At 34.9% G+C, this 13,345-nt stretch overlaps 1 protein-coding gene across 1 annotated transcript in view; it reads left to right on the forward strand.

Moving 5' to 3' along the window:
* The window catches only part of LOC149246504 (uncharacterized), a 434,707-nt gene extending 432,777 nt beyond the window's left edge, over positions 1–1,930 (forward strand). The window contains exons 7-8 of the mRNA XM_089455707.1: positions 1,085–1,288; positions 1,381–1,930. Of these exons, the coding sequence (XP_089311833.1) occupies positions 1,085–1,288; positions 1,381–1,764 (588 nt within the window). The 3' untranslated portion in view covers positions 1,765–1,930. The remainder of the gene's footprint in view (positions 1–1,084; positions 1,289–1,380) is intronic.
* Positions 1,931–13,345: the final 11,415 nt, after the last annotated feature.

Here is a 13,345-nt window from a genome sequence, read left to right on the forward strand (position 1 = left end):
TTGGTGTAGCAGCAGCAACATATTTCCAGACAATGCATTTATCCAGTGGAACTGGAAATTCACACCTTTTGTGGGTTTTCTGGTGGAGGGGTTTGGGACCAAATTCCTTTCAGGGTCCGGTAGGGAAAATTAAGGGGAGGCTACAACATCATTTTCAAAGGATTTCGAGCATTGGGATGGCAGAGAATTCCATTTCTATTTCGCAGCAGTGACAGAGAATTCCCCAGGTCAGCACAGATTTTGTGGGCATCTTCCTTGGTGCTGGAATAACCATTTTACCTCCTAGGTTTCACTCTAGCTTGTTGTGGCAAACCCCAAGTTCATTTCCCCTCGTCTACATTGTACTCTTCTGCCCAGATTCTTAATAAAAAAGAATTTTTGGTGCTGCTAATTGTGTGACTGGTTGTACCTGTGAAATTGCAAATTTGTATACTGTTTCAAGTTGCATGCTTCTGTTAGTTACTGTCAATTCCAATTAGGAATATTACAGGCCGGTGGTCTTATAGACTATTTTTAGTCTCGTAGAAATATCATTCATTCGTTCATTATTTGTGAGACATGATGCAGCTTTTGGAAACTGTCACTTCTTTTCTCGGTCATCTGCCACAGTTGAAGCAACAGAATATTCTTCCTGATGCCTGAAACGAATCTTTCACCAACAGCAATACGTTTTTCATTTCTGTACAAATTCATTCTATCTTCAATTATAGACAATTCTTCTACTTCTTTTCCCTTATCCTGAGGGAAAAGGGCTGCCAAATCACTGCGGTTGACTAATCACTTTCAACAACCGAAAGCCCGTCTACAGCCTAAAATTGTATTGCTGTGGATGATATCTGAGTATTTTTCTGCTCTTGCCGGAGGGTTTGGATGCCTTTAACACTAATATTGCAAACCAAAACCAAGGTGTAGTCAACCGACCGAAATGAACACTAACAGACAACATCTGCAGCAAAGCAAGTTAATATTAGTTTATTATTTTTTCCAAAAAAAAGACTATTATAATCTCTTTCTTTACAAACTATTATTTGTATACCATCAAAATAGTACACAGGCACATTGCTGGTTTGGAACATTTGTGTAGGTTATTAGAGTGAAATGGTCTCTACACGCCAGAGAGGAAATTATCTTCGAGCTTTCAGAGCATTTGAGGGGCAAAGTCACACAGCAAATATTGCAAAAAGTAAGAGTGAGCACAAGAGAAATGATTGGTGAGCAAGAAGCTGTTCGAGACAGACTCTTTACTGTTCAAGATGTTATGCAGAACAATGTGCGAGCATGGTTACAGGTAAGATTGTAGATTTAAATGCGTCCATCTGTTTATTATAAATACACGACTAATTCTGAATGATTTTTCCAACCATACAATTGTGCATGCAGGACAAAAGTGTCCGTATTACACATAATATGTCAGTTTTTGGAGGCGGGGGCCTAGTGTTATCTTTAATTGTAGGGCTTTTTGGAATTAATCTTGATGGTATCCCTGGTGTGCACAATAAACCATATGCATTTGGTGTGTTTACTGCAATATTAATCCTTCTGGGTGCGACACTGATTGGCGGTGGAGTTTTTTATTTTGGGTTAAAAAAACCTATTACAGAGGAACAAGTGGAAGCACGGAAAAAAGAGTTGCAAGCTATCATAAAGCAATTCGAACAACAAGCAGAGAATCATGCAAAACTTCGGGATTCGTATTCCACGTCATTAAAATTCCAAGAGAATGATGGTTTTGTTTCGGACCCTAGTCAAATTGTAATCACATAAGTTGGAAATGGCTTCTCCTATAACTTTGATGCTCAGAGAAAAGCTAGAAAAGCCATTGGAGCTGTTAGCCTGTTTTTGTATCATGAGGTCAGATTACTCGTAGAAATATTCGTTCATTTTATTGTATAGTCAACTGAACGTTGAAATTGGTGTGACTGAAATGCAGTTTCCCTGTCACTAATTTGTCTAATTAAAACTCATCTAGTTATTATGATGAATGACATCATTACATTTCATCAACTGCTTTTTAAATATAAAAAGACAGTGCTATAATAGCCAAAATGGATTTGGACCTTAATCTAAATCTGGGTTCGTGGCATTTTACGATCATATCATAAAGAAATGGATCTTATATCGCAGCATTAAACTGATTTAACCAATTACAATAACTAAAGTAAAATGTAGTGATCATATTTTTAAGAAGATTGTTTTTCAAATGGTTATAAATATTTTGAATTAGTTGTTGGTGTGAACTTGAATGATAGAATATTGTAAATAGTGTAAGTCCACTCTAGTCAGGCGTTAAAAGGAGTATAATCTGATATAGCATATATATATATATAGATTCATATTTTTTTATTTTTTATTTTTTTCTTTCTGTTCTGTGGAAGGATAATTTTGTGGATTTTTTTTGTGTGAAACTTAACCAAAATAGAATTAGAGATTTTATAATGAATTTTGCTTGAATTAATTTATTTAATTTAGGAATTTATATTTTTTTTGGTTTAATGATAATTTTGTGGGATTTTTTTTGGTGAACTTAACCAAAATAAAATTGGAGATTTTATAGTAAATTTTGTTTGAATTAATCCATCTTGCTCAACTCTTCTTATTTTGGGTTATTTTTCATTACAACCTTTTATATGTTGAGATTATGTTCAATTCATTATTTATTGCATATCATTTTGCAAAGGTTACATGCCTTTTTTTCATTCAAAGGGAAAATTTTAATTGAGGTTGTGAAGAGCATAATTTTTATTGAAGGATATTTTCAAAAGAAAAAATTGAGAAGATAAGAATTGAAGTTATCAAGATGGATCATATGTTTATAGGAGCATGTGGGATGACTATGCATGCAGACAAATAGTAAGACATAAATCAAGCTAAAATAAATAAATTCCACTGAAGTATATATATATATTTTAAAAGTAGTTAAAAAAAATTCAATTCAATTTTACATGACAAATCAATTTGGAGGAATTATTTCAATTCATATTAGATATCATTTTGGGATTCAACTGCGTTAAGTAATTCATTCATGTATGACCATTTCCATGAGAGGTAGTCGTAACTGACTAATTTCTCATGATTTTTGAATAGTTCACTTAGCACTCATTGCATCGGGTGATGCTCACAGGGGTGAAGAAGTGGGATTGAAACTAGTGAAAATGAATCACATAGCATCAATCATCACTTCCGGGGCTTGCACCCGGTAACCAGGACTTCCCAGGAGGTCACCCATCCCAGAACTCCTCTGGCTCAAGCGAGCTTAACTGTAAGCTCGCTTGAGCCAGAGGAGTTCTGGGATGGGTGACCTCCTGGGAAGTCCTGGTTACCGGGTGCAAGCCCCGGAAGTGATGATTGATGCTATGTGATTCATTTTTCACTAGTTTCAATCCCACTTCTTCACCCCTGTGAGCATCACCCGATGCAATGAGTGCTAAGTGAACTATTCAAAAATCATGAGAAATTAGTCAGTTACGACTACCTCTCATGGAAATGGTCATACATGAATGACTTACTTAACGCAGTTGAATCCCAAAATGATATCTAATATAATGCACTGCGTAAACCCCCATACTTATATTTCAATTCATATTTCTTCAAAAGTAATTTTATAAAGATCAAATTGATCCTATAAAACAAATTGGGAAGAAAAATGTTCATTTGTCCAAGGATCATAGTAAAATTCTTAGAAGAAATAAATTAACAAAAAATGAAATTGTGAAAGTTTCACGTCAATGTTCAAACTTTCCTTTAAAATGTGGAGAATTTAAAAGAAGGGGAAAAAACATCAAGTAGAGGTAGATTTGAATTTCATAAACAAAGAGATGGCCAAATGAAGTGAAGCGATTTTTACAAATGTAAATCATCTTTAATCAAAAGTTAAAAATGCAAAAAGAACTTCAAGAACCTTGAAAGTGTTGAAATTTGACCACAAAAGAGAAGGGGAAAAACATCAAGTAGAGGTAGATTTGAATTTCATAAACAAAGAGATGATCAAATGAATTGAAGCAATTTTTACAAATGTAAACCATATTTAATAAACAAAATCAAGTTAAAAAAAAAATGCAAATAAGACTTCAAGAAAGATGAAAGTGTTGAAAGTGCTAAAATTCAACCTCAAAAGATAATGATGGAGAGGTAAGAGTTTAAACAAAGCTTGAATGTTGGCAATAAATGCCACATCTATAATTGTCAAGTGTTGTCTAAATCAATAAAGGGAATTGACCTATTTAACCATGTCATAGAAATGGAGGTCTCTCCTAAAGCATACATTCAATAATTGTCATGAATGTTAAGCATATAATATATTCATAGCATGAAGTTATGCTTGTTACATTAAGAAATAACAATAGTACACATCCATCAATATCATAAAGGATAAAATAAGAAACAACAATATAACAGTGACACACATCATAAACATATACATTCACTGTAGCACACATAGAATATGTCAAAACAGCACATCAACAAGCAAACATGCGCGTCACCCTATGGTTGCATATTTATTTAAGAAATAGGGAAATCAAGATACCAAATTGAATTAATACAGTGGTTGAGGATTGTGGTTGTTTATAATTTTTTTCATATAATAATTGAAATTAGAAAACATACATGTAACACTATGGTTGCATGTTTATTAAGAAAAAAAAGAAGAAGCACATACATAGAAGATAAAGGGAGGACAAAATACCTAGAGGAAAACACTGTTTCTCTCCATTGTTGAGATTTGAACTTGGATTGATTAGAAATAGGGTATTCTAATTAGACTATTCTCATTGAACTAGATAACAATAAATATGCATGTTTTTGTTTAGCTATGAATATAATTATGTATTCTAATTTAAAGAAATCATGGTTGTTTTACTAGTTCTTGTCGGTGAGATAGGAGGAGTCTTCTACAAGCCTTACCTTTTTATATAAACAAATTGTAATTTAAAATCCAATAATGGAAACTATTGAAACTCACACTATATTATTGCAATAATCAAAATTTCTAGAATTTAAGTTTAAGAATGAAAATGGTAATAATAATGACAAATTTTAAAAATTAAAGAAATGATGAAATATAAACTATTTATGCAAAATGACAAAATTACAAAAACTTGAATTCTACTTTTCGTTTATAACATATTCCTAATTACAAAAACTTGAATTCTACTTTTCGTTTATAACATATTCCAGTATATATTGATGAAACCCTCCATGGTGAGAGTGCCAATCGCTTTGAACAGGGCGAAGAGCTCTGGACTAGGATTATGAATAAGTTCACATTCTCTAAACCTTTGTAATTTGAAGACTTCATTGTAGGAACATCTATACTTTGAAGAATTCAATGTATGGTTAGATGGTGCATTTTATATAAGGGTATTCTACAGGTCAAACTGATCCTTGATCAAAGTTATGACTGAAACTGTGATCAGTGGAGCTTGATTCCATAAAATCTAATTGAATTTGAAGCATAACAAAATTGATTTATGGCCTAAATTTATCTTTTTATATATAATTTTTAATTGGAAAATATATCAAATATATAATAAAAAGTGGGGCAAAAGACAAGAAAATATGTAATATTAAAAAAAGAAAAATCATGATGAGTAGAGCTTTATTCCATAGAATATGTGTGAATTTAAAGTATTATAGTATAGATTTATGGGTTAAATTTATCTTTTTATATATAATTTTTAATTTCTAATGGGATAATTTGTTATATATGTAATACCTTTGATGATATGTCTTGGAAAATGCTTAGTTAAGTAGTAATGAATGATGAATTTTGGACCATTTTACTTATAAGAATTTATGTATTATGTATGTGAAAAGAAAGATTAATATAGAAGTTATATGTGTTTGTTTGTTTGTTTGTTTGTTTACGTTGATCGATTTAACTAATATATATATATATATATATATAACTTTGACATAGTTGTTATATATATTAGTTGTAATTGTTTTGATTTAAGGGTGTAGGCTTATTTTGAGGTTATTTTTTGAATAAAATCATCACTGAATGTTTGACGACCAAAAATGTCACATAAAATTCCTCAAGAAGACAAAGGATACATGCAGGGTTTGACATCGAGGGCTTCTAGTGAGAATGGAAAATGTTATTGCCCTTGTAGCAATTGCAAGGGCTTGAGGCCGAGGAAAATTATAATAAAATCAACTAAAAAGCATTGTAGAGACTATGGACATGCTGAAGGCGGACATTAATATCATTCATTTGTAACTTATTTATTATATGTCTTTTTATTGTAGATTGTTTTTGTAAATGTTTATATGTATATTGTATTTAAGATTGTATGTCTTTGTATTGTAAATTGTATTATCTTTCTATTGTAAATGTATTTTATAATATTATTTTGGGAGGTGTTTGAACTATGTTGTCATCTTGATGTGGACTAAAAATATTATTTGATTATTTTCGTTAGGGTCGATTAAGGGGTTAGGTCGAGTTAGGGGTTAATTACTTTATGGGCTAATTTATAAGAGGTTATTAATGTTTAAGGGTTTAGGGGTTAGGGTTTATGGGCTTAGGGGTTAAGGGTTTAAGGGCTTAGGGTAATGGAGTTAAGGTGTTAGGGGGTTAGTGTATGTTTAAGGGGTTATTTAGACCTAGAGGATTTAGAGGTTGATCATGGGTTTTTATGTAGCATTATTAATAAGTTTTTAAAGTATATTATGCAAAATATGACATTAAGAAAGAATATGAAATTATAATGATGAATGCAAAATAATATCAATATGTTTTTTATTATGGTTATGACTATATATCTCAAAAAGTGTCTCACTTTGACCTACATGTTAAGAAGAGTAACATCTTTCTTATATTTTTTCAACATATTCTTAAATATCTTGATAAATTGCACAAACATAATCATTGATTTGTTGCTTTGTTTCTTGGCCTCACCTAATTAGTTGTCTTTCTTTTTGTATCTGTTATCTTCGTTTTCCTTGTATATTATATTTGTGAACTATTGTTATATCAACGTTTCAATATTTGCTATATATACTAATATTACTTTATTGATTGTAATTGTATAGTATCGACCCCCTAGGGCATTGCTCGACGAGGAAGAGGTGGTTGTAGTACAAGCATTTGTTCAAGAACATGGAGTGATTAATATTGAGGATCAAGCTAATGATCCTATGGAAGAAGATAATGATGTTGATAACATAGTTGAAGAAGATGGGACAAATAGATTGATCCAAGAGACATTTAATAATGTTGGAATGGATGATGATGACAACCAGTATGATGATCGTGCTTTTGATTTACCTGTACTTGAGATGGAAACTAAACCTCTTTATGAAGGCTAAAAAACATCTCTTCTCTTTGTTGTATTGTTGTTGGTCAACTTAAAGGTGGTGAATGGTTTGTCAAACACATGTGTGACACAACTTCTAAGATATGTAATATATTTTGTGACATTTAGTACTATATACATGATAAATCAACTATTTTTTTTCTATTTTTTAATGTTAGTAGTTCATCTACATCATTTCATTAATTTGTAACATTTGGATGCAATATGCACGATTAATATTGTTTAGTACATTAACCAATACTATTTTTTTTTATGTTGTAGATTATTAGGTGGATTTCTATTACCATAGTCAAATGTTTTACCTCGTACCTACTGAGATTTACATATCTTTATGAAGATATTAGAATGGAGTATCAAGCTATTCATGCATGCCCCAATGATGATATTATATATTATAAAGAACATGCTTTGAAATACAAACACCCAAAATGTGATGAGAGTAGATATCAAACTGATAAAGTAACAAAAAAGTTGTCTCACAAGGTTCTTCGTTATATTCCCATAATTCCATGTTTGTGACAATTGCTCATGTGCAAAATCATAGAAAAACTTATGGATTACCATGCAAGGAATAGAAGTGAAGATGGTGTTCTTCGAATTCTTGCAGATGGATCTGCATTTAAGAATATACAAGAAAAGTGGCCAGAGTTTAAAAGAGAACCTCGTAATCTTAGGCTTTCATTAGCAGCTCACGGTGTCAATCCATTTGGAGAGGCAAAATCTACTTATTTGGTGTGGCCCGTTTTTGTTATCAACATTAACATTCCTCTGTGGAAGTCAATAAAGAGGGAGCACATAATGTTGACAATGGTTGTTCCAGGTATTAATTTGTTTAGAATAATTTTTTTAGCACAATAACATCTCATTTGTCTTGTTTGTTTCATAATTATGTCTTATATTTTTTTGCTAGTTTACTCATATATGTCCAATTATGCCTTATAATTATGTTTTATAAAAAATATTATCTACTCATATGTAGTAATTATGTATAAATATTATCTACTCATATGTAGTAATTATGTATTGTATGTTCAATAAATTAGGTAGTAACCAAGTCAAAGATATGAATGCATATATCGAGCCTCTTATTGATGAGTTAGTCGAGTTATGGAATGGTGTCACTATGTATGATATCTCTAGACTAGTAGTTGCACAAAGGGAATTTGAATTCCATGAAATATTTGTATGGACAATTCACGATGCAATTTTTATATGTTTATGACAGTATCTTGATTTTCTATTTCTTCATGCTTTTGTGCAATGATGACTTGCCAAATGAGGAAGAATGTAGCCTCTTTACTATCATTTAGTTATTGTTCAATGCATTGATTAAGCTCTACATTGACAACTTGGGAGTTCCACCCTAACTTCAAACTTGATACTAAAATTTCCTTATCCAAATATGATGGAAAAATGCATAAACATGTTTTGGATTATTGGATTTGTATCTTAATACTTTCTTTATAGACATACATAAATATAATCGATTGACATTTGTTTCTTGCTAGAAACTACTTAAATTATGTTTCCACCTTTCTCTCTCTATGTATTTCTTTTTACCTCAACCCTCTCCCCCCCTCCAACTCCATCTCTTTCTCCCCCTCCCTCTCTCATTCTCTCTCCTCCTTGCTCTCTCTCCCTTTCTCTCCCACCTCCCCCCCCGCCTCTCTCTCTCTCTCTCTCTGCCCTCCAACTCTGTCACTATCTCCCTCCCTCTCTCCTTCTCTCCCCCCTTTCTCTCCATCTCTCCTTATTTGTCTCTCTATATATGACCCCCAAACATACATACTCTTTGATCTCCATCTCTCCCTTGTCACTCCCTCTCTCATTCTCTCTCCTCCTTGCTCTCTCTCCCTTTCTCTCCCACCTCTCTCTCTCTTTCTCTCTCTCTCTCGCTGCCCTCCAACTCTGTCACTATCTCTCTCCCTCTCTCCTTCTCTCCCCCCTTTCTCTTCATCTCTCCTTCTTTGTCTCTCGATATATATGAACCCCAAACATACATACTCTTTGATCTCTATCTCTCGCTTGTCACTCTCTCTCTCTCTTTCTCCACTTTTCTCTCTCTCTATGTATTTCTTCTTCTCTCCCTCTCTCCTCCTCCAACTCCATCTCTATGTCACTCACTCTCTCCTCTCTATCCCTCCATCTCTCTTCCTCTTTCTCAAGTCCTCTCTCTTCCTTTCTCTCCTACCTCTCTCTCTCTCTCTGCCCTCCAACCCTATCACTATCTCCCTACCTCTCTCCTCTCGCTCCCCGTCCCCCCCCCACCCCCAATCCACCTTTGTGTCTCTCTCCCTCTCTCTCTTACCCTTATTTCCTTCTTTCACTCCTCTCGTTCTCTCTCTCTCAATTCCTTCTCTCCCCTCTCCTTCACTCTACCTCCATCTCTCCCTTGTCACTCTCTCTATCTCTCCACCTCTATGTCTGTTATTCCCTCCATACATATCTAGAGTTTAATGTATCATGATATATTAATATATATTATAATACCACAAATTAATATTATATTATAATACCACAAATTAATATTATATTAAATTTAATATTTTATATAAAATAATAATAATAATAAAATAAATAAACAAAAAAAAGAAATCAATAAATAAAAAACAACTTGAATAAAAAAACAAATAAAAGGAAATGAAACACAACCATATATATAACATAAAAATTAAAACAAAGCCAAATCTCCCTGTTAACCTATCGTGCGATCCCTTGCCCTAGCCGGAGCCCACCTCTGCACACCTCTGAGTTGTAAGAGGAAAGCCTCCACCTTAATCCTAGTTCAAGGCCACCACCGCCAACCATCGAGATGCAAGAGGAAAGCCTCATCCATCAAGATAGAGACCCCACCCGCCTCCACCCACCTCCGAGTTATAACAGGAAGTTGACCTCCGTCATCACCCCTCGCCCACCTCATCCCACCTCAAAGTTGTAAGAGGAAGAGCATTCACTCACCTCTGAACAACCCACCTCAAAGTTGTAATAGGAAGAGCCTTCACCCACCTCTGAGCTACAAGAGGAAGAGCCTCCACCATCGTGACAAGACCTGAGGGAAATCCAACTCGAGGGCCTGAGGAAGAGTAGAGAAAGAGGACGAAATGTCTTTGGTAAGTGTCAAATACTCCAACCCCACCTATGAGCTATTTCGTATGTTTTTTTTTTACATTCTATTGTAGTAAAAAATTGAAATTTTTTACTTATTGCAAACACATAATATCTAGCATTAATAAAATCAGGAATGAATGAATAGGGCTCAAGGTATAAAGCTACGCTACACTCAAGGTATAATATGATATAACAACATCCTTTTCCTTTACCTAGCCCTAACTGAAACCTATGGAAAACACCTCTTTCACCTCGACAAAAGAACTTTGATCCATACTTATACTATAATAGATAGTACTGCGAGGAGGCTCAAAGTTTTCTAGAAAAAAAGTGTGGTAAAGTCCCACCCATAGACATCAACACTTGTCAGACATTGTATTTTCTTCCAAGGTCTTTGAAACGTTGAAGGGTCGCTTGTCGTGGATTCTTCTAGTGCTTTGACTTCCATACCATGGGTATGTGTTGTACCTCTATCGTTTGAAACCCTCATATGTATTGTACCTTTGTCATTTGAAACCCTCACAAAAATTGGTAGGGGGTTCTACTAGGACTAGCATGTCCTGCTTACTTGAACAACTGATTGTACATGGGCATCACTTGTATCATAAGGAAGATGGAAAATTAGGCAGTTTCTATTGTAGATTTGTACAATTCTATAACATTTGGCCGGGAAACACATCATACTTCCAATTGCGTTTGATAGTTACAGTGTACATTATTACTAGTGGTAGTATTGCATTGACCTAGGTATTTCTTTATAGTGTGTTAGTGTCAGTCTTTCCAGCCTTCCTCCAGTGATCAAATATGCTCTTACAAAGTGATCTCAGAGTGTCAAGGTCAAATTTTGTCATTTCAAAGAGTTTTCAAGCAAAATTTGGTCACTAGGCATTAGGTCTAGGGTTTGCTCTCACTCCTTCTAAAGTTGTCCAAATGTCAGTCCATGTCACCATTCAGCTGAGTTTATCATCATTCATAGGGTTTTCATTATCATGTCAATGTCTAATGAGTCATTTCACACCTTGTTCATGCTTCAGTTGTGCCTTGGCAAGGTCATTTCCCTCTCCTAGGGTTTTGAAAGCCAATTTCTCTTGGATGGTCAAATCACCGGCAAAACTTGTTTCCTGATGTTCCTACACCTTCCCCTATCCTTAAAGTACCTTATCAAATGCTTCCCATCACTCAGATCCCCCAAATTCCTCATTTTTGCACAAACCCTAGTTTCTAGCTACAACCTGGCAATTTTCTAGGTTGGGCCTGTGTTTTGCCCTTTTGTACCCCTTCCCCTCACTCAATCTCTGAGATTCCACTTTCCCCTGCTTCCTAACATCCCTCCCTACTTCCAAAAATTTCCCCAAGAATTTAGAAGCCCCCTATCCCCTTCATTTCGCTCCATTTCGACAAAATTCCTTGTTTCACACATCGGGACAAGTTGCACTCAAATGATGTTTCAGAGAAATAAAAGATGAATTTTGGAAAACTGAGAGAGGTTTTTGTCCATAACATGCCAAATAAGAAAAACCTCCTTCACGTTTTACACAGGTGTCATGGTTTGAGAGAAATTTCAAAAATACCGGCGAGAACGAAGGTGCTCCAAGGACGGTTGGCCAAAGCACAAAAACGAAGGAAAACGCCCGATCCACTCCAAACTTTGGCCAAAGCCTCTTTGAATGAGCATGGTACTTGATTGGGGACTCCCAGCCCAAATTTCAAGAAATTTGGAGAAAATTTTGTCATTTGTGAATTTTTTGTGCAATTTACAGGTTTTGGCCATTGGAGTGGTCTCACCCCGCGCGCGACCACTCGGGAGGACTGCTCAGAATCACAAAAAGTTGACATTTTTGGAAAGGGCATGCAAAAACTAGAATTACCTATACTTGGGGTCAACTTGATTTTGAGATTTGGGCCTCCAAAAGCTCAAAATACATCAAAATTTTGACTTTCTGCCCACTTTTTGAGTTGCAGAAAGTGACCTTGGGAGAATTGACTTTTGAGGGGTCAAATCAACTCCAAATCCATAAATTCCACTTGGGATGGAAAGTAGACACACAGAGATTTCCAATGAGCCATCTTGCACTTGATTTGGACAACTGGAACCCACTCAAAAAGTGCTGCAAAGGGGCGCGACCACTCGAGCAGGGGGCGCGACCACTCGAGCTAAAATTGCCAGTTTTGACTTTTCAGGCCTGCAAACTCTGTTTTTTACCTTGGTTGATCATTTGTACTTGTAAATGATGGATGTATGGATAATTTTCATGGCACATTGATAGATTTAATCTCTCTTAACCCTTCTAGAAGCTTCCTTGATGTAAATAGTGAATATTTAATGCATGGATGAATTAGCTAAGTTTTAGAGGCAAGTTGTTTTGACTGCCTATTATCTAGTGCTAAGTTTAGAATTAGTTCAAACTGCTCCTAGGAAGCTGAGCTCGACCCCTAGAGGTGGGGAAAGGAGTTAGATGATCTATATTATGCCTTCTCTTGCTCATTTTCATGGTTGGACTCTTGTGGGAGAAGCATTATTGTATATTGTACATCTATTACTGCAATTTAAGAAAAAGGAAGGCCAGGGTTTTGCAGACATCATTGTGGATTCTTGTGGATTGTTGTGTTGATGGTGTGTTCTCTACATGTTATTGTAAGTGTGTTTATGTGTTCCATCTCTTTCTTTGCTGCTAATTGAACAGATGAAGTGATAAAGTTTGAATTCATGCATGCCATGCTCAGCTTTTAATTTTGTTCAATATCTATGTTTTCCACTGTCTAAAGAGGATTCAAAGTTGTTGTTTGCCCTCTTTAGCTCCTCTTCTATCATTCCTGATCATCCATCTCAGATTAAGGCATCAGCACTCACTCCTACCTTGCCCCAAAGATCCCCCTGCAAAAACTGAGCCCAATCCCCGCACCCTGAATTGCACTCC

Source organism: Pinus tabuliformis, chromosome 7 (assembly GCF_031772625.1).
Source record: "Pinus tabuliformis cultivar Carrire ecotype Pingquan chromosome 7, CPIR1, whole genome shotgun sequence".
NCBI classification, from domain to species: domain Eukaryota; kingdom Viridiplantae; phylum Streptophyta; class Pinopsida; order Pinales; family Pinaceae; genus Pinus; species Pinus tabuliformis.